The sequence below is a fragment of the Dendropsophus ebraccatus genome, chromosome 2 (genome assembly GCF_027789765.1).
Source record: "Dendropsophus ebraccatus isolate aDenEbr1 chromosome 2, aDenEbr1.pat, whole genome shotgun sequence".
Classification (NCBI taxonomy): Eukaryota; Metazoa; Chordata; class Amphibia; order Anura; family Hylidae; genus Dendropsophus; species Dendropsophus ebraccatus.
Window position 1 is genome coordinate 177,835,133 of NC_091455.1, and position 23,050 is coordinate 177,858,182.

General features: G+C 39.0%; 1 protein-coding gene across 4 annotated transcripts in view; it reads left to right on the plus strand.

The window, feature by feature from the left end:
- The window catches only part of HDAC9 (histone deacetylase 9), a 385,669-nt gene extending 363,195 nt beyond the window's left edge, over positions 1-22,474 (plus strand). For 3 of the 4 annotated variants that reach the window (XM_069958804.1, XM_069958806.1, XM_069958807.1), the window contains 5 exons: positions 4,665-4,787; positions 11,869-12,073; positions 14,267-14,478; positions 18,215-18,466; positions 20,554-22,474. In XM_069958804.1, the coding sequence (XP_069814905.1) occupies positions 4,665-4,787; positions 11,869-12,073; positions 14,267-14,478; positions 18,215-18,466; positions 20,554-20,607 (846 nt within the window). In that variant the 3' untranslated portion in view covers positions 20,608-22,474. Of the gene's footprint in view, positions 1-4,664; positions 4,788-11,868; positions 12,074-14,266; positions 14,479-18,214; positions 19,677-20,553 lie in introns of those variants that run through there. The other variant, XM_069958805.1, reaches the window with a different exon arrangement.
- The last annotated feature ends 576 nt before the right edge of the window (positions 22,475-23,050 follow it).

Consider the following 23,050-nt stretch of genomic DNA (forward strand, 5'->3'; position numbering starts at 1 on the left):
TTGTGGTTTTGAATTTTCCATTACTTTGGGTGAAATTCATTATATTTTTTACTGCCAACAGGAAGCCAAATATTTTTCTGCCTTGCAGAATGAAGATCCAAATCTTTTGTCTATTTTTTATATAGCATTCTTTCTGTGGTTTGGATCCTGGAATAAAAGTCATTTGATGGCAGATGAAGTCAAACTGAGCTGATACCAGCTACTGAAACGCACAACAATATCAGTATTTTATATGTCTTTGTATAAGAATATATAGAGATAAAGTAACAAATCCTTGAGAGAATTACCCTAAAATGATGTCAAGAAGATGGCCAGTAGGCTAATAGGATGAAAGCGAGAATTTAGCACTGGAAATCTGATGTAAAGTCCCGTCTTCTTCATAGGTGGTCTCACTATAGTTATAAAAGAACAAGAAATCGATTTCCAGACTATAAAAATTTTTTCTCCAAATATGTGAACACCTTTCTTATTACTATTGATTCCCATCAAGCGCTGTCTTAGGTTTCTAGACCCCCTAAAGAGTTTAATATGGTGTGAAAGTGGAATATTAATACAGTCACACTTAATTTTCAGACTTTTCATGGTGTTAATCTTTTAAGACATGCTTATGCTCATTTTTCTGGTGTTTTGTCACTGTGGTGTTCTGCCATAGTAGCAAGATGTTCTATTGAAGTTAATGAGATTTTATAAGGATTTTCTAAGCCCTCCTCACTATGCGAATGAATGGGGGCACATTCCTAAATAGCGTATTTCTTGTCTTACCACTCTACAGTCCGGCAGAGCATCCGTACGTGCCTGCATCATTACTCCCCACAGCACACTATGGAGCCGCTCGCTCCATAGTGTGCACCGACAGAGTTTTCTGCGGCCGTCATTCACTGACAGTTTTCTACGGCGCTGCGAGAGATCCCTTCTGGAGCGTATACGATGTGTATATGCTCTGGCCTGGATTCCATAGAAGACAAGGCAATGTATATTTTCGTAAAAATATACAAAAATATATGATTGCAACGACGGACGTACTTTTACGAAAATATACGTTGTGTGAACGTATATATATATATATATATATATATATATATATATGAAATATATACGTTGTGTAGAGCCTTACTCTACACCACAACTCAAGGGCGTAATTTGAAACGGGTGGACCCCAGTGCAAAATCTCTCATTGGGCCCCCCATACTTCATTTATAGTACTGGTCTCGTAGAGGAAAATAAACTTTGTAGGCCCCGGGCCCAGATGTACCCCCTGAACCTCCTATAGCTACACCACTGCCAGAACCCCCAAAACGTGTGAATTATCAGCATATCTTTGAACACACTACTAAAAGTTTAATTTTTGGGTTGCTAAATTTAGCTGTAGTGATTTTTTTTTTTGTGTAAATGTACACTAAGAGGATTTGCTTTGGATATGTCCAAAATTGAACAGTGGATCACAATACCAGCAAAACAAGACAAAAAAAACAAATATGATTTTTATTAAAAGTACAGTACCTCCAGAGTTGTTCTCCCACCCGTTCTGCAAACCCCACACTGGGCGGTTGAGGCAACTTTTTAATACCCAGTCAGTTTTGTACACAAACCCTTGTCTATTGAACTCATTAGCCATTGGTGCCAAACTGACCGTGAAGTGTGGATTGTGTTTCTCCACAAACTTTGTAGAATGGGTGAAAAAGCAACTCTGGAAGAACCCTTTAGGGCTATGTTCCCACAATGTAAAAATAAGGGAAAAGAATGTCCGTTATTTGCCCTTTTTTTATAATTTTGGGATGATAGCCTGGATCACATCTACACAGTGTTAGTTTTATATGCAAAAATTGACCTACAGTATACATTATTCAGTCGGCAGCATGTCATTTCAAGTCACGACTTGCAGATTTACCCCATTGACTACAAAGATGTCAACATTTGCAACAATCCTGCAACTAACCTACTGTTACAGTCTGCAAACTAGCCTGTTGTGACTGTACAGCAAAATCTATAATATGAATTTTATAGTTTTCCCTGTAAATCCCCAGTAAAAGTACCATGATTTGGCTTGTATGTGCCATGAAGATTTCTTCATCAAATCCATCCAGTGTGCATTTAGCCCAAAACTGTGACTAATCCATGATGTCATATAAATGTATCCCCTACACCTTTTTATATCCCTTTCCATGCTATATATTCGACTGGCAAAAATAGACCAACAGGTTTTCCCCCATGACCGTTCATAAAAATAACGTCCCAGTTAAGATTTGTGATTTTTTTTATTTGTACTTTTTAGTTACAGTATTACGATGTGCCACCAAAGACTAATAAAAAGGTTAACAGCTACCATCCATCCTGGCGGGGAGGTTGTTTGGTGACACGTAACAATGAATGATAGAATCTTGATTTACTATGAATACAGTAATTTAACACCTTTTACTACTGTGCAACCTTTTCTTGTTTATCATTCCACCCTCGGTGCACACAAATGTCAAAGAGAAATTTACGCCTCCCATCTCATCTGGCCCATTACTAGCTGAGCCCAGCCTCTGAAAACACTAGCCCACGAAGGTTACTTTTGTGAATAACATCCTGTATCTTGGTGTTGCTCTGCTTTTCACTGACAGCTAAACATTAGCGAAATTTATTTTCTCAAGTTAATTGATATCCCAGATTTATCCATTACAAAACCAGCAGCCCTTCCAACCTCTACATGCTTGACAAGTTATTATATTTACTTAGTGAATCCTATGTGTGCTGGATCTTTCTTGGAGGTGGTCTATTATGGCAGACCCATATGCTTTCTGTTTGGGAAGAAAGCAGTCACTGTTGTCATACTGTTACACAGGGTATTCTTTTTCATTGATGTGACTCCCTTGGGGATAATATTATGGCATAGCTTCTAATTCTAATGGAGCCTATGTGGGTCTTATTATGGAGTAATACTAAAATAGACAATGTAATTCAAGGAAGGCTGTGAAAACTAGATGGAAGTGTCTTAAATGGCAGAACTAAATTGATTTCCAGGAGCTGAAAAATAAATGACACAGTGGCTGGCCAAGTTGCCACATTTCGGCAGTAAAACACAGGGTGGGGTGTACTATACGATCCAGAGTTTCTTGTGGGTGCTCTATTTTTTCCAGTATAAATAAGTAATTGGCTGGATTTACATAGCTGTTATATGGTTGCATCCCCTGGTACTATCTAACTGAATTTAGATCACCAAAGGGAAATTACATTGGACGCTCCCTAGAGTGCAGCTCCTTCATGGGCTGATGAGCAGCTCAATGAATGTTCCTAAGAACATCAATGTTTTCCCTATGCAAAAGGATCTGCAATCAGGCAAGGAATCATTCATCGCCTGATCACATCTTATGTTGGCAGAACATCATCCTATGTATATACTTTTGACAATAAAGTAAGAGAATGGCAGGAATGATCGAGCAATCAGATGTATACTCCTAAAAGTTACCCCATGGAAACGCTTCTTTTGACGTGCCCCGATCTCCTTGGTTTATACAACATGCTGATCTTAAAGGGAACCTGTCACCAAGACAATGCTATCTAATCTATCACCATCAGGTTATAGAGCATTTTGTGGGAAAAGATTCAGTATAACTTGAAATATGTTGATTGAAATCCCTGATTATTCTGATTTGAGGAGTCCAGTGGGCGGTGTTGTTCAGTGGACTGGACTCTTTAGCATGGAAACATCGGGGATTTCAATCAAAAAATTACAAGTTATACTTAATCTTTCCCATAATGATATATATCAATCCGCTCAGCTCCTTCTGCTTTAAAACATGATGCCGATAGCTTAGGTAGCATTTTCAAAGTGACGGGTCCCCATTAAAGAGAAACTAGCAGTAGGTTTGTCCAAATTAACCTGCTGTTATGTACCTGTAATGTTGGAGCCTCTGATTCTAGCACTGTTATTCTTATCTTCCTTTGAGTACAGTATTTTGTTCCAAAGGAATCGTGTAAATGAGTTGTTTGGTGCACTGCTAGGGTGGGATCTCGCATATACACACGAACAGCGTCTGACAATGTACAGGTGCTGTCACTGTCCATATGCAAGAGTTCATCCGAGCAGTGAGATGGAACCACCTATGCATCCTGAATATGCATGACAGGAGGGGACATACGAGGTGGCGAGCAGGCGTAACAGTGCACTAAAGGACCTAGAGAACACCCCCAGGGAACCAAATGCATAATTCCTTGGGACAAAATACTGACAAATGGTGCCAGACAGGAAGATAAGAGTACCAGCGCTGGAATCAGAGGCTCTGACGTCACCGGTACATAATAGCAGGTTCGTTTGGATAAGGATTTATCAATGTTGGTCAATGATGTATTTGTGAAAGACACTTTGTAAATGTACTGTGTGTTTAAAGGGGTTATCCAGTGCTACAAAAACATGGCCATTTTCCTTCATAGAAGGCACCACTCTTGTCTCCAGTTTGGTTGAGGCTCTGCAACCGAATTCCATTGAAGCGAATGGAGCTTAATTGCAAACCACACCTGAACTGGAGACAAGAGTCGTGTTATTTCCGGATGAAAGTGGCCATGTTTTTCTAATGTTGGACAAGCCCTTTAAAGCCAAATGGATTTTCCTCCTTATCTTTGCCTTTTTGAAGCACCTTGCTACATTATATAAGATTGATTGTGATCATTTTATTTCATTCTAGCATCTGACCTCACACCAACTTCTTCTACATCATGAAAAATCAATGAATCTGCTAAGTCTTTACACATCTCCTTCATTACCTAACATCACCTTGGGACTTCCTCCTGCTGCTCCTCCACTCAATGTAAGCAATATTATTCATAGAAAATGAACATTGATCTGTAATCATTTACTCCTTCTTTATGTCTGCCATATCTGCCATTATCTGCCGTCACCATAACATTGACAAGGTCACCATTCTATCTGACATGTACCTACCTATGCACAGTACCTCTGATCACTACTTTTTTCTTCTAAGAATTGGTAAATGCTATATTGTTTTGGCTCCATGGGTTGTGTAAGACTAAACCAGGCTTTCCTGTAACATGGACACTACATACAAGTAGAAATATTACTAGAGGGTTATCCTGCCTTTCCTATAAGGCTTAGGACAATAGAGGAAAGAGTTAGGGTGAACAAGCACTTGGCCCTTCTTTCACTGGATAGGGGGGTGGGGGGTCATTGAGGTATAAAGGACCAGGAGGACCCCCCACCATCTACTCCTACTATAAGATGCAACAGAGTTACTTTCTGCATACATAATGCAATCTAATAGTCAGTATGTCATGTACTTTCTGTTTCTTTTGACTAGACGCAGGACTTTTTCAGCCAGAAATCTTTCAATCACTTTCTACTCTATCAGCCAGTAATCTTTCAATCTTATTTCCTCTATTAGCCAAAGGCCTTTCAATCTTTTCCATTGCTGTTAAGTGTATACTTCTGCATTCCCTGTGCAGCCCTAGTGCAAAACTATACATCAAGTCATAGCACTTCTATCAATCCCTTTGCACCACTGAGTGTAAATCTATATAAACTATAGAAAAGCAAACTGTACATTTATATCAGCCTCTCACTTTGTAAATGATGCCGGACAGCCTTGACATGTTAGTAACTTTCCAAAATCATGTTGAAACCAAGAATGTAAACCAAGAACGTTTACAACGCTAACATCTTTGTGTATCCCAGACCCACTGTTCATGTGGGACAAAGCCTTGATGTTTGCAGTAACCTTTTCTATTTATTGGCCCACATATGGTATTGTGCTGTGCACTGTGTCAAACTGGTAAGAATACAACATATCTTGGAGGACATACAGCAGCTGATAAGTAGTGGAACTACAAATCTATTTATTTTACTGAAACCAGCTGATTTAAAATAAATATATTTTCGTCGGAGTGCCCCTTTAAATACTCTGCCCCTCCCAGCAATCAGCAGCATAAAAACACTACAAAGCCAAAGATATGAACTTCCTAATACTTAGAAAGATATAGTGGGACAATTACTAAGGAGTCTAATATGTGCAACTATTCTAATGGGGATTGGTGTGTATTTTGTTCCAATATTTTGTGACTGATTTATTAACATGTAGCACTGCCATAGTGAATGTATCTTATTTAAAAAAAGGCGCAACTATGAAAAAATTGTGCAGTTTTATTCACCTGGTACTGACCAGACATAAGCCTGTTTATGCGACTTTTTAAAAAGCCGCAAATGATAAATTGGGTGCTAATCCCAGATTATGCGAATTTTTGGGTGAATACTTAAAACAGGCAGATTATAAAAAGAGTTGTATCTAAAAAACTATTCACCTGTCGAATACTGGTTCATAAATAGAACTTAGACCAAAAATAGGTGATAAATGCAATTATTCACCAAAAATTAGGCGCAAAACCCTTGATAAATGTCCCCCATAGTGTCAGGTTGGTACATGGCAATTTTACGTGCACATTTCTCTTTAAATAAAAATATAAAACTATAAATCTAAAAATGCATATTGTTGTTGATATTTAATTCATTGTTTTGTTGCAATTCATTCCATGATAGATAGATAGATAGATAGATAGATAGAATACAGGTAGCACTATACCAGTTTGTGGAGTCTGAGTGCCAGCAGGGACGGCTCTGACCAGGAACCACTTCTATCTATCTATCTATCTATTTATCTATCTATCTATCTTGATAGATAGATAGAATAATAGGAGATAGATAGATAGATAGATAGATAGATAGATAGATAGATAGATAGATGGATAGATAGACAGACAGAGTTTTAAAATCTACTCCTATGTAAGGCATTTATTGTAAAAGAGGTGACGGGTAGTAATGAATGGAGGGGACAGGTCAGGCATGGGTGGGAGTAAAACCACAGGTCTGTAAAGAGGGGCGGCTGGACAAAGAATATATCACAGGCAGAACCTCACATCCAGCATTTAACCTTTCAATTGTCAGCACTGATAGATTTGAGGAAAAAACACAGATGTGTAATTATAATCTGCTGCAAAATCCTCATTAACATTCCTTCTAACTGGACATATGAAAAATGTGTGGAGAGTTAGAAAGTACATGCGTCTGTAATAATTCACAAGAAGGACATTGCACAGATTCTATTATTTGACTTTTAAAGCTTTTTAAAGGACAGTAATATACTAATCGGGGGTGGTATAGTGCCAGGGACACTGACCAATAGTGATGAACGAATAGTGAAATATTCGATATTCGTACAAATATCTCCCTGATGTTCGACTATTTGATCGAATATTCGATCCCATTAAAGTCTATGGGAACAAGTATTCGATTATTGAAAAACATCTATTCGACCACTTGGAGGTTCACCAAGTCCACAATGACACCTCAGGGAAAAGGAAAGGGGATTTGAACGCTTATTGAATATTTATTGAATATTCGGCGTACTATTCGATAATATTCAATACTACCGAATACCTTACTATTTGATCAAATATCTGTTCGCTCGAACAGTATTTGCTCATCACTAGTGAACAACACTTTTTCTGGATGCCAGGGCATTGGCAGGGAGATGCAGATTACCAGAACTTTGATGCTGGTGATGTTAGATTTGTGGTAATGTAATTGCCCTTGTGTTACACAGAGTACATTGGCGTCATTGTCATGTAACTCATATTGCCCATCAGGTATAATGAAGAGGAGGGCTTAGAGGACATCACAGGTTTTATTATGGTGTTGTTCCTGAATTTCCCTGTTCTCAGTGGCTCTTTGAACTTCCAGCTTCCACTGTCCCCCAGTGACTTCAGGTTCCTTTCATTTGTTCCTAAACAAAAAAAGCTACCATGGTGGCCACCTTGTGTCCCCAACATTGTCAGACCTCCATGGGGACCATTATCCAAACGATAATCGTCCCATGGAATAGAGCGCTTATTCAGTGTATAGGTAAGAGCTGTTATTTCTCCTTCAGCTCATTTGGCATGTGATATCAAGAACCACTTCCCATCGCCATTATTTTATACAACACATCTGTACATGGACAAACCCTTTACATTATCTTTGAAGTATTTTTCCTTGGTTGAACAATAACCCAATGCAATAAGAAAAGCATTTATGACTTGTACATCATCGGTATTTGTGTTAGTTGACATTGCTTTTCGCAGAAATGCCCCCAACAAACCTTTTCATGTGGGATGTGTAACCAGATCCTGAACTATTGCCAGCACATCAAATGAAACATGTGGATTGTATTTTATGTTCTCCCATTAATAGCGTCTGTGATATAAGTGGGGAAGACGGCGCTGTTATCAGAGGGCAATAAACTGGAGAGCCGGACAGTGTCTTCCAGCCACCAATAAACTGGAGAGCCGGACAGTGTCTTCCAGCCACCACTCTAGAATGTTCCTTATGATCAGTTCTAGGCTCTCCTTATGCTCAGTGAGCTTTATGGGCTTCAAAGTCCCATTATCCTGAAAGAAAATGGTATTAACTTCTGCATAATAGGTCATTGATGCTTAAAAAGTTCCCAGCAACCTTAGGAGTTATTGGAAATGGATGAATGTATAATAACAATAAATAAAAAACAAACAAACAAATAAATTAATAAATAAAGAAATACATTCATTTGATAAGTGTTATGAGTCTATGCTTTACTTATTTACCCTAAAGGGATCATACTACACAAACATAAATTAAAGTATTACTTAAAGGGTTTGTTCACCTTTACAAACTATTTTTTTTTTGTCGATGTATATTCAAGTAACATTGCAGTTTATTTGGATCACAGTGAATCTACCTGTTCAATCTACATATTAAGCTTTTTATATGACTTTATGGGTGCCACCACGCTGATTCTGCTGGTGTGATCCTCTTTTCCAGTTCACTGCTTGGTTCCCGCAATCTACGCTTTTTTCTAAATATTCAAATAAGATGGTGGTGGTGGTGTATGTGTGTGTGTGTGTGTGGGGGGGGGGGGGGCACCAATATCTCCTCCCCTAGGTGTCCTGGGAGATATAGCCAAGTTGGGGCCAGATTTGATGACAGGGTATATTGGTGCCCTGGGCCCGCCTCCAGTTCACCAAACAACCTAATTTACCGTATATATTTAGATAATGGCACATCATAGGAACTGGAAGAGGGATTGAAAAAAGGACCACACCAGTGGATACAGTGCTGCAGCAATAATAAGGTTGTATGAGAAAGCTTAATCTGTGGGTTGAACAAATACATTCGCTTTAAGAATCTTTTGTAGTTTTAGCGCCATTTCTGCTTTCTACTCCAAATCCCATATGCTCGCTCTCCTTTATCTTTATACTAGAGGTTTTATTAATAATAATAATAATAATCATAATAATAATAATAATACAAAAATAATAATAATATATCCTAGACATGCCCCAGTTGCTCTACTGCTAATCGCTGTCCACATGCCTAGTGCTCCTGCCGTGCCCCATGACCACATTGTCCCACATCAATTACCTGGCAGAACCAAAACAGAGACTCTATGATATTTTATAGTTTATCTATATTCTTGTAAAAATGAACAAAAAACAACCAGGTATCGGTCCCCATATCACTTCCATCCAGAATAACATTAGCGGTCAGATGCCCAGAAACAGGGCTCTTATGAATAGAATCGGATACAGAATCCATTATAGTTGTCGCCATCCACTAGAAGTACATCTCGCCAGTCAGAATAGCAGACTGGTAAGCGGTATTAAAGGCTGTACATTTCCATACGTGAGTTTGTGCTAGAAGCCCTAAACATACGAAAACAGGAGAGGTCACCCGGGAGTGATCCCACTGTACATATGTTGTTCTCCCGTCCAAAATAAATAACTACTGTGGATTTATTATCACTTGCTGAGAAACCAGGTATAAGGGAGTGAAAGCAAGAAAATATCTGTCCTTCTTCATCCTTAAACTCCTGGTGACAGCAATTAATGGGTGATGAGATCCAGATCTGATTTACTCCCCAAACAAAATAAGTCCCTTAACCATCTGCGTTTCCCTGATGCATAATGCCCTTATTCATAGAGCCGCTCACAGGCCAATTACATAAATCACACTTTTATTTCTTAGTACATAAAGTAAGTGTTTACTTTTTTGTATGGAATTAAAGCGTTATGCTTCTAATGCTTTTCCTGAATTATTTCCCATGTAAAATTATTTCACCATATTACTCACTGACCTAAATATGGTAACGATAGAGTTTTACAGGTGGCCACAATGGATTTTTTAATTCTCCTATTTAGATATCACTTGTTATCTGTTATTTAGAACGCTGACCTCTTCTGTAGCTGTAGAGAGGATGCCTTCAATTGCATCACTTGCTTACTGTGATGATATAACAAAAGGGTTTGACTTACTAAGTCCTGTATGGGCATATGGACTGTCTGTATGGGCATAAGTGGCTGGCTGTAATAGGTGTTAAGGGGGTTTTCTAGGCAATATGGACTAGTGATGATCGTGATCGGTTTGCGTTCGTGTTCGCCGAACATTCACAAACAAATAATGAGCATACAGTAGAAGCGTATGTTTTGGTCTATGTACATGCGTACAGATTATCAGGTGCAAAGCGTAAATTATGCAGTTGCGTACGTTCAAATATGTCCAAAAATGATTTTTATAACCATTCTGATCATTGAACAAATTGTTCGTGATCGGCGAACACGAACAATTAGCATTATATTCATATGAACATATGAACATTTACGAACATGTTCGCTCATTACTAATATGGACAGATGAGTTATCCACAGTCCATATTATCCACAGGATAGCGCAACAACATGAGACTACCTCTTAAGATAATTTATGTCAAACTTCTTGTTTGCTAATATTATTATTATTTTATTATTATTTATTTATAAAGCCCCCTTAATTCCAGAGCGCTATACAATAGAAAGGCGACAGGCAGGAACAATACAAGTTTAGAAAACATTACGTGAAGGCAAAAGACAGACTGGTACATGGGGGAAGAGGACCCTGCCCGCGAGGGCTTACAACCTATAATAACAAACTATTATGTCCTTTTGTAGATAAGGCCAATTGAGTGTAAAAGTTCATCCATATGTAGAAAGGGTAGAAAGGGGTACTCCAGAGACTCCAATTTAATTGACACCAATGTTTAAGTTGGGAACTGCAGGGCTGGCCAAGCCTTGGTCCCCGCTCCCCAACTGATCTACTGTTGTGTGTGCAGAGAGTAGTCACTGGTTATTCTGCAGAGGCTGCCATGACAGCCAGCCTTCCTTAGTGTACCGTATAGTGACGGACTGGCCCACCAGAGGACCCAAGGATCCTCCGGTGGGCCCCCAGGTTTATAACCTGCAAAAACACTGACTGCCATGTTGTTCCTCACTGGTTCTTCATTGGTGGGCCCTGGGGATCATTTCCTCTGGTGGGCCCCAGATACTCCAGTCCAACACTGGTACCATGTTCATCTAATGCATACCCTGACACATATTTAAAGGGCTGTTCTGGAACTTGTCCTTGCCCTGTGCTTATATTTTCTGTGAACCCCCTTCAATCATTGAAATGATGGCAGAACTGCTTCTTTATTTCTTGCGGGGTGTTTTTATCTGTGCCATCCTGGGGAATGGACCCCTACCAAGAATTATGGCTTATCTTAACCTCTATCCCTTTAACAGAATCCGATCAATATGCAATCCCTCATGTTCTCAAGTCACCTATATTGGCCTTATTGATTACTATAGTCATAGATGATCAGTGAATGAAGTCTCCTATTAGTTGGAGCTCCAGTGCTCTGTTACTACTAGTTTGAGTGTATAGACCACCTACAGTACATCCTTTCAAGTGTTTCGCCTAAAATACAGAGATGTATTCATTACCGGTAGATAGTAGAACACTTGTATCCTAACATGCATGTAATGGGATTAGAATAATTCTCTGATTTTGTCCTGCAGGCCTCATCTTCATTAAAAGAAAAACAAAGGACTGAGCCTCAGGCGCCCAGGCAGGGGGTATCGCTCCCTGGACAGTACGCAGGAGCCCTGCCTGTATCCTCTGCTCACGCATCCCTGGAGGGCAAAGCCAACAGCAGCCACCAGGCCTTACTGCAGCACTTACTGCTCAAAGAACAAATGCGACAGCAAAAACTTTTAGCCACAGGTAACAAAGACAATCACACATTATGTTTCTACTTTTTCCAATGCTAGTAGTGGCAAAGACCAATATAAAATACATGTCATGCCATATAAAAAAAAAAAATTTAAATCAGCTTTTAAGAATTTTAGAGCAAGTAGCAGAGTGCTGAAACATGTGATACATTCACTAAGGAGAGGCCGCTTATCTCAGGTATTTTAATCTGGACAGCTTTAGTTTTCTATGGTTTTAGTGTTATCAGGACTGCTGTAAAATCAATCAGTAATGGATGAGTAGAGAACCAGAAGTGAGATTCTGTAATGTGCCGGTAATAAAACTCCGCACCAGACCTGGCAAGGGGCAACAAAAGCTTTAGAGAGTATTAATGCGATATTCAGCACTGAGAGAGGATACATTTTTTTGTATATACAAACAGTATCAGGCTATGTTTATACATCATCAAAATGACAGACGTTTTTGTTAGACGGAAGTCATTTAATGGAAAACAGGAGCCGTTATATTAAAACAGCGGCCTTTATTATATGAATAATAAAAATGGCAATCATTTTGACAACTGGTGAACATGGCCTAACAATGTAAGCCCCCGCCCCCCAAATCCTGCTGTAATCGCCTTATGGCTATGTTACCACTAGGTAAAAATGACAGCTGTTTTTCTTGGACGGCCATCATTTCACTTGAAATAACGGCCATTATTTTATAACAATAGCTGTTATTATGCAAATAATGGCCGTTGCTATAAAATAATGGTAGTTATTTGCCGTGAAATGACAGACGTTATTTTTATTTGTTTATTAGACAGACACAAACTAGGATATTACCTGAGAAACCTAACCTCCTCTTACATGCTAGCCTTACAGGAGCCAATTGATGATGCAGGTGTTGCTCAGTGCTTGTTGACAGGGTTATTTATATGGCCCAATCACTAGATCGCTCATGTGGGCGTTCACTTATTCTTTTTGTCAGCACATCCATTTACACAGGGAGAGGATGATTTTTTTTTTTTGGCTGGATAAAAAATTCAAACAGTCAGCTGATCACTGGCCCTTTCACATGGATCTATAATCAGGAATGAGTATTCCTATGAACACTCATTTAACTGATAACTGATAATTTTATATTTCTTTTTCTTTTTTTTCTTTTATAACCTTTAGGGTGCGTTCACACCTACAGGATCTGCAGCAGATCTGCAGCAGATTTGATGCTGTGTTCAGTTATTTAAATGAAATCTGCTGCAGAAAATCAGCTGCAGATCCTGTAGGTGTGAACGCAGCATTAAGGGATATTACCAGCTCAACCAACATAGTTAAACTTGTGTAGTTAACTATTTTAGCAAACATATTTATTTAGTAGGCTTGTTTCTTTCTCCTGATATGCTGTACTTTACCCTTTTATTGTTGGCAGATTGTTGTCTAGGTTACAAACCACCACTCTGCTCTAAAAGCAGTGGTCTGGTTGGTGTATATATACCTGTAGCTATATGGATATATGCACACCAAACATGCGTCCTGTGGATTCCGCTTGAAATTCTGCCCGTTCCAATAATGCAATGGGATTTCTCAAGTGCAATCCTCAATCTGCCCAATGAATTAACATGTCCATTTTTTTGGGTGGATTGAGGACTGCACTTAAGAAATTCCACTGAATTAAAAGGACAGGTGGACCTTCAAGCGGAATCCCTTCTGTAGATGTGTAGTGATATAGTGTATAATATACAGTATGTATTAATACTGAAACCAGCTAGACTGTCACAGCTGCGACCTGTGCCCCATGGGACGTCGCTGTACCCCTGGCCGATGTGTATGGCGGACACTGAAACCCACGTGCAGGGGCTTGTTGCTGGTGTCTCTTAAGCCCTCTCGGAAGCCTCACCTGTCCCCGCCCCAGCTACATGTGTCTCTGCTTGACAGGCACGTCCCCACCTCCTACTTTACTAGGTTTAACTGCCAGATCACAGGTCATTGAGAGCATCGATAACAATGTTCAGGGCGTTTTGAGTTTATATATATATATATATATATATATATATATATATATATATATAATCAATCTAAGTCTGGAGAGCAGCCCTTGCTTAAAGTCAGCATGCTATGATCCATATAAAGTAATAGTGGATAACTGATGCAGAATTACAGTGACCTAAAACTATTCTGTACAGTCATCATTTTCTATATCCAAATTCTCTCATATCTGATTCCTCAGGTGGCGCTCAGATTCTTCAGGCTCCTCTAGCATCAAAGGATAGAGTTTCACCGGCCGGGAGGGTCCACAAACTTCCTCGTCACAGACCCCTGCACAGGACGCAGTCTGCCCCCCTCCCTCAGAATACCCTGGCGCAGCTTGTTATTCAGCAGCAGCATCAGCAATTCCTGGAGAAGCAGAAAAAATATCAGCAGCAGATTCAGATGAACAAAGTGAGCACATTCATATCATAGGCAATGTAATGTAATAAAACAATATTGCCTGCATGCAACTTATTATAAAGCTAAAGATCCATATGCTACAACCACTGTGAATGCTTTACTGTATGAACAATGTACACAGTAGATCTGACAGGATCTGTCAGTGTTTTCACCACTAGATGGCGCCTGATAGAAATGCATTGCTTTGCTTGCTGTAGGTGTTTGCATGACTGCATAGATACGCTTTACATCTATAATGAAATCTTTAGCTTATATTGTTTCCCAAACTGAGTGAATTCAATTTACTTTTTCATGAATATATTTTAATTCTATCCTGTTAAGGTTTCCTATCCAATATTGGAGCAGACCAATACATAGAACTAGAGGGCATTGTGACAGTCAAAGTGAAATAATGAACAAATACGATTTCCTGAGGATTATATAATATAGATGTCATAGAGGATATAGATAATTCTTCATTCTCACTTGTCCCTGCAGGGCATATATAGTAGACACAGTGGATATTGTACCTATTGGATCCACTCTATGTAAAACACCTTGAGAGCTCGGCCTGCAATGCAAATAGTGATATTCCATGGCAATGTGGGTGGACGGGTTTGCAGGACACTTTTAAATATTAATGTTAGGAAATCTGAACTTTGCTTTTATATGGGGAAGGTGGAATCCTGTCAGGCTGAATTCATTTCTGGGCAGAGAACTACTTTTTCTTGTAGTGATAACACTTCTCCCAAACTTTATTCTGATACATAAGAGTTATAACCTATTCTTGTTATATTATAAGTGGATGTAACATCAGTTGGGGTTGTACGGCTGGAGGCAAACTGAGTAAATGTTGTAAGAACCATGAAGTGGGGGCTCCAGTCTATAATACCATATAGGAGGAGATTTATCAAATATGGTGTAAAGTGAAACTGGCTCAGTTGCCCCTAGCAACCAATCAGATTCCACCTTTCATTCCTCACAGACTCTTTGGAAAATGAAAGATGGAATGTGATTGGTTGCTAGGGGCAACTGAGCCAGTTTCACTTTACACCATGTTTGATAAATCTCTCCCATAGTGATGTCAAAGCACAGGCATAAATACAATGACAAAGGTTAAAGGGGTATGCCCACAATTTAAAGTTATTCTATGAATTAATAGGTGATCAATGGGGTTCCAACCTCTGGACCCTCCACTGGTAGACACCAGAATAGAGGAGAAATGTCCCCCGTAATGAAAGAGGTAGACACAGTCTGTTCCTTTAAAGGGGTACTCTGGTGAAAATGTGTATCTTTCAAATTAACTGGTTAATAATTTTATTTATTTTATTTTAATTTTATTTCTATTTACAAATTAGAACTCTTCCAGTACTTATCAGCTGCAGTATGTCCTGTAGGAAGTGGTGTATTCTTTCCAGTCTGACACAGTGCTCTTTGCTGCCACCTCTGTCCGTGACAGGAACTGTCCAGAGTAGTAGCTGATCCCCATAGAAAACCTTTTCTGCTCTGGACAGTTCCTGATATGGACTGAGATGGAAGCAGAGATGACTGTATCAGACTGGAAGGAATTTACCACTTACTGCAGGACATGCAGCAGCTGATAAGTACTGAAAGGCTTTTGAAATAGAAGTAATTTATAAATCTGTATAACACCGGTGGATTTAAAAGGATTTTTTATTCAATTATGGATACATTTCTCCTCCATTCTCTTGATCTGTGGGGGTCCCAGTCGTTGGACTCTATTTCTATCACCTATCTGCTATACCATGATTTAACTTTAAATTGCAATACCCCTTTAAAGATGATACAAACTTATGTTACAATACAAAGGTAACAGGGATGTCACAGTATGGCTATGTCCACACATAGTATTTCCGCCAGTCTTTTGGTCAGTCTTTTTTCAACCCAAACCAGGATTGGGTTGAAAACACAGAAACTGGGCAAATCTTTCCATTATGATTTTGCCCTGTCAGTTCCACTCCTGGATTAGCTGGAAAAAAAGACAGAAATACTTTGTATGAACATGGCCCATAGGTTATAAACACTGGTATTCTATTATATAGCAGAATGGCTGCTGAAGCCCAGGGCCCAGGTCAGCTACAGCCCCTATAGTTACATCTATATATTGGGTTTATAACATTTCCAGACTGAAAACAATATAGTATAAAGCACAATACATCTAGTAGAGAAGAATAATTGTTTTAGTTTAGCTTTTTTTTTTTTTTTTTTTTTTTTACAAAGCATCTTCATTACAATCCACTCATTTTTTAGACTGTCAAAAGGAAAACACAGTCCATCCACAAACCACCTTTAAGTGCCGTCTGTTCTGCACTGTAATACTAACTTCAAAGCCCGCTATGTGAGAATTGAGCAGATAACCCTTGGCATTGCTGTTTCCTATTAAAAGTTTTTTTTTGTTACAGGTTCCAGAGACTCTTGTGTTAACTCTTTCCCTGCACATAAAGGGCTAGCATTCCTTCAGCACGTACTGAGTTGAACACTGAATCTAGAGGATATTAGCAATGTATTTTATTTACAAGTGTAGCCAAGATTTCACTCATGCATACACTTTACCATACAGCATATTATATGGACAAGCTGACAATATAGAGATCAGTGAATCAACGGTATGAGCTTGTAGGAACAAACACAAGCCAGTGAGATTTCAGATCAAATACATTTAAATTTGACCTTTTACGCTCTTCTTCACCTCTTTAGGCTATGTTCACGCGCCATTTTTGAAAATGAAAAAAAAAAAAAACTGCAGTGTTTTGCATAATCAAAATAGTGTATGAACATAGCCTTATATTGTTCATTGGCCCTGTCTAGAGATGAGCGAATCACTACATTTTATTAATGCTGGCCACAGAAGTTGGACACAGCCCTAGAGAGTCCTGGAAAACATGGATACAGCCTGGGGCCTATGGCCTATGGCTGTAACTATCCTTTCTAGGTGGCCTTAGGGCTGCATCCAACTTCTGCACCCACCAGTAATCAAGTGCCGCACACTCATATTTGGACAGACCCAAGTGTGCTTGAGATTCACTGATTTTTAGCCAGGACCAATCAGCAATATAAGGTTATGTATCCAGTACAAGAGATAATTGCGGCACTCACCCGACTTGTCTCTTAATTTTTTATTGTGGTTCAAAGATACATGAAGCTACACCGAATGGCGATATAGGTGAGGGAGGACGTACACAAGTGCAAACAGCAACGGCCGTTTTGTGCGCAAACACACTTTGTCACAGCTTCACGGTCATGGTTGGTGTGAAGCGGTGATAAAGAGACCTTGAAATGGCCGTCGCTGTTTGCACTTGTGTACGTCCTCCCTCACCTGTATCCCCGTCCGGTGTACTTTCATGTATCTTTGAACTACAATAAAGCCTGAAGAGACAGGTCGACTAAGTGTCATAATTCTATTATCTCTTGTACCGGATTACTATCAGTGATTCGGGCCTTTGTCTGCTAATCACTGCTGGTGTCTCTGTATATTTCTCGGTTTTCTAACGGGGACTCTGGATTATAGCGCTCATACCGCTGAATGTGAGTAAGGTTGTGCGAGTCGCTGTCTTTTCTTCTCACTGTGAGTGTAAGGTTATGTACCTACGTACGTTGTTTGCCGTTAAAAACGACTGTCACTTCAATGGCTATGCCAATATAGCCTTATTATAAGCTTTGGTGAAAGGCATAATAAAAACTGTTTACTATATTGTTTTTATATGTAAACTTTTTTTTTTTTTTTTAGATTCTTTCCAAATCTATCGAACAACTACGCCAACCCGGAAGCCAACTGGAAGAATCTGAAGAAGAACATCATAGTGATTACACAATGCAAGAAGAAAGGATTTCATCCACTGGAAACATAAGAAGTCATAGCAGTACTGATCTCAGAACTGACCACCTAACATCCGTGAAGGTGAAAGAGGAACCGCCAGACAGTGATGAAGACATTCAAACACATCCGGAATCGAATCCAAAATCAGCCTTTGTTCAACAGGTAACCGGCAAAGAGTTTACCCCAAGATTTGTTATTAAATTTCTCATTTGAACTTGGAACCGGCTAAGAAAATGACTGATGCAAGTTACTGATGCAAATTATTGGAAGAAATGTTTTCATTTTTTCAAATACATAAAAGAAAAGCTGCACAGTTCCTTTACAAATTTAATAAAAATTAAGTAACATTTATTTTGGTCAATAGTCACACTCAATATACAGATCAGTACACACAAATTTCAGGGTAACACTTTAACTCACATACTCTGCTCCATATTTGAAGGAACACTCCAGGCAAAGTTATCAGGTTCAGGACCTGAGAGTCTAGGCAAAGCTTTGGCTGTCCAGACATGATGGGAATTGTAGTCTTGCTACAGCCGAAGGCCCGATGTTTCGCCATCCCTGGTGTAGGGCATTACACAGGGATTTAAATAAAAACACAGGTTAAACTCCACTCCCTCAGGCCCTGTACTAGGCATAATACAATAATCTTTTTTTGCAAAGACTATTCCATAAAAAAATTTCTTTTACTGTTTGGAGAGAAAAATACATTGTGTGAACATAGCCTATAGACTTTGGCTTGGTACACACAGTCTTTTTTTTTGCCGGTTTGACAGACATCGCTTTGGACTTCTAAAATTTTGAGGCCAAATAAAATCTGTTATTTTGAAATTTCGGCCGTCATTGCAAAAAAGTCATTTGGCCCCAAAAAGACGGCCATCAAACGGCCAAAAGAAGACAGTGTGTGAACCTAGCCTTTATATCTAAGATTTGTGTTCTGCTAGTGGTACCAGGAAATGAATGCAGGACGTTTAAGGTACTTAGAGTGTTTCGAAGAGCAGTTTGATTAATAGACGTTGCAATTTCTTAATATATGGTTTCAAATGAAAACTTCCATGACGGCTTTAATTGTGAAAGGCTCTATGCAGAGGTCTGTGTGATATGTGGGGTAGCATATCATAACTAGACATGACTTTGTAAAGAGACATAGCATCAGTTTATGAAATATTTAGTCCTCCATACTTGATAACCTAATATGCATTTTGTATGGTTATATTGCATCAGTCTACATGTATGTTACCTTTTGACCCTGAACTTTATTTTGTCTCCAAATGAATATCTATGTGAAATGTGAATGGACATCAATGTTTGTATTTGTTCTGTACAATATGTATGGAGAAACATTAAATAACTCCACAGTGAGTTACTATTATACTGTAGTGTTCGTTGCTTTAACCAAACAAATAACTGATATTGACATGGGTGGAGCATGGTGGTACAAAATTTCCACCAGGGCACAATCACAGAAACCTTTGTACTACTCTTGTCCTCTTAAAGGGTTTTCCAGGACTTTATGATGGATAGTGTATCCGCAGGATAAGCCATCGATTTCTGATCAGCTGGGTGCTGGGTGATCAGCTCTTCATATTGCCCCCATACGGTACAGAGAATGTTGCCAGAAGCCCTGTGACGTTTATTGTACAGTGGTGGTGCTGAAAAACCGCAGCTCACCGCCCATTCATTTGTTCAGAACTGAGCTGCAGTTACCCAGTGGCAACAGTATACAATCAACGGCACAGAGCTTCTGGTCCCATTCCATCGATAGTGTGGGAACCAAACAGCTGATCAGTAGTGGTGCTAGGCCTGGTCCTGGAAAACCCCTTTAAGCAAGCTCAGTTGCCCAATAACTGTGTCTCCTGATCCCCACATACGCATAAACACTTAGCTTGGCGGAGCATTTATAAGGTTGAGGTCGGGGTGTGTGTGTGTTTGGGGAAGGGGGGGGGAGTGTAGACCCTTGCTAAACTCCTCCGGTGGCAGGTTATATCCTGAAAAACAAAAGGATTGGGAAGTTGAAATTCAACATGCCTTCCTCATCTTTTGCTTTCCTAATATCATCCATTTCATGAGTTAGCAGGCCTCATACATATTCAATGTGATGTCATTGGACTAAAGGTCCTTTGTGATGTCACTATTTTAGTTATGTCCACAATTATGTCACTTGGTTTTAGATTACATTTTAATTCTCATTTTCATTGATAGCGGGAATAATAATGTCATCCCTTCTCACTTTTTTTTCCTGTGTATAGCAACGTATTTTCCACACCCAAGAGGAGAACTTGCAGCCTGCTCAAGTTCTGTAAGTGGAGGACACTTTCTCTCGGTGTCTTACATTATGGCCACTCCATAAAATCACAAATCCAGTTGGAATATATTGCCCCATTTCTTCCACTCATTCTGAAGATTTCAGCTACTTTGGGACATTAAGCTCCTGCTGACGGCATCAAGTACAAAGACAACTTCTTTTTATACAACTGAGAACTTCAAAGGATTGATCTACCAGCACTTACACCTGTACCTTTAACCTGAAAAGCCTTCATTTTGAATCTACTGTTTTCACAATGACTATTTCTGCATGACTTGACATTTTCATGATAGCCTTTACATTTTATATCCTTTTTGTGACACCTCCCAAGTCATTCGAGGTCAGGGAGAGCGGCATGTGACCAGAGACCTCTCCTTACACTGGTTTATACAGTGCGCGAACATCATCAACCTTATTTTCCTCTAATGCTAACAAAAGAAAAAAATAAATATTTCACTATTCTAGGACAATTATAAATTGTTTTATTTATACTTATTTATTATTGTCAATGAAGACTTATTCATCTTGCATAATGGGAAGTATACATATATAACTTTGTCCACTCTGTGCAATTTTTTGGAAGGATTTTCTTAATCTATCAATAGTAATCTGCATTTAATTCTGATGCTAAATGTTCAAATTCCTTACAGCGCCACCACAGGCGAAATGAAGCATTGACAAGTACTTATAGAGGAAAATGCATTGATAATGTAATGCATAGACATGAAAGCCCCTATTACACGGGAAAATTGTTATATCATTCAAATTCAAATGATAATCGTTCCGTGCAGGCAGGCAATGATCGAAAAAATTGTTCATGTGTTGTCGATCAATCATTTAGATCTGACTCTAAAATCATCATTAATCGTTCAATGTAATTCCACATTGTTCATTCTTTTGCTGGGATCAGATGGAGTAAACGATGGTAGTAATGATCGTTATAACGAGTGTTACTAATAACTATCGTTATGTGTAATATGGCGAACGATTTTAGGTTAATGATAAACTATCTTGTTTGCGATTGTTTATCATTAATCGATACTTGTTAAAAAATGTTTCGTCTAATAAGACCCTAAGAGACACTCTTTGCAGCCACTGGCTGATAGACATCCCCCTAAATTAACTTAGAATTCCTAAATTCAAATTTTAAATAAACTGGGTAAACTAGACAGCAGAGCAAACATCTAGTTAGTCTACACAAGTTTTATGTGAACTAGATACCCAGGCTCCACAAAAGATTTAACTATTACTAAGTATTAAAAACTCCCCATACAAAAAGCATATCTGTCCTGCTAAGTCAACCTGTAAGTAATATTAGAACCATGATATTGTTTAAAATGATAATTGTCAATGTAAGTAACTTTACTTTTTATGGAAGACTCAAAAATGTTACAGGTTGACAAAAAATTGTGCAAGAAAATAAAGTGGTGATCAGCACACCATAGTGTCGGTGGCACACATGTGAACCTTGACTTCATCTGAGGACTGTACTTTGTCTAGTCTAAGTTTACACTATCTAAGAATTACAGAAATTTTGTAAATCATGGCCAGTGACTGCAGTCTATGAAGGTGCCAGAAGGTGGCCCAGGTTGTTTGATAAATCTTCTGTATTCTTAGACTGTCTAGTTTAGGTATTGACCAACATTTTTGTTGCCTCTTGAAGCAGAACATGGCTAAAGCCTTCTGCTCTTTGGCACTCATTTGCTGAGATTCCACATCTCGAAAATAAGCCTTCAAAGACATATAGGGGTTGGGGTAAGTCACAGTCACCATTTACGGCCAAAAATACATCAGCACTAGAGATGAGCGAACCGGGTTCAGGTTAGAGTCCATCCGAACTCGAACTTTCGTCATTTGATTAGCGAGGGCTGCTAAAGTTTTATAAAGCTCTAAGGTTGTCTAGAAAACATGGATATAGCCAATGACTATATCCATGTTTTCCACGTAGCCTTAGGGCTTTATCCAACTTCAGCAGCCACCGCTAATCAAATGCCGAAAGTTCGGGTTCGGATGGTCTCAAGCATGCTCGAGGTTCGCTCATCTCTAATCGGCACACAATGTTAAATAGCTACTCAGTGTCTCCGATGTTGCAGAAACACCGTGCAGCTATTGGACATTGAGAACGGGCGTGTTTTGCCCACACACAATAATCTAGGCTGACTGCTTCCCCACCATCCACCCAAGACTTTAGCCATCGTCTGTTCCTTGGACAACAACTTTAAGCCACAAATCTTTTTGTTAAAAGCAACACCCCATTTTATCAAGAGTGTTAAAAAAGTATAATAAATGTGGCAAAAGTCACCAGAACTATTTTCAATAGTAAATTTGCCCCACTGCCATTTGGTTCTTGTTTGAAGTGGAGAAGTGACCATCCATGTTCAGTAAGTATACTTAGTAATTTTTAAGTAATCAATTCTCTTGATTATTGAGATTTCCTGTGC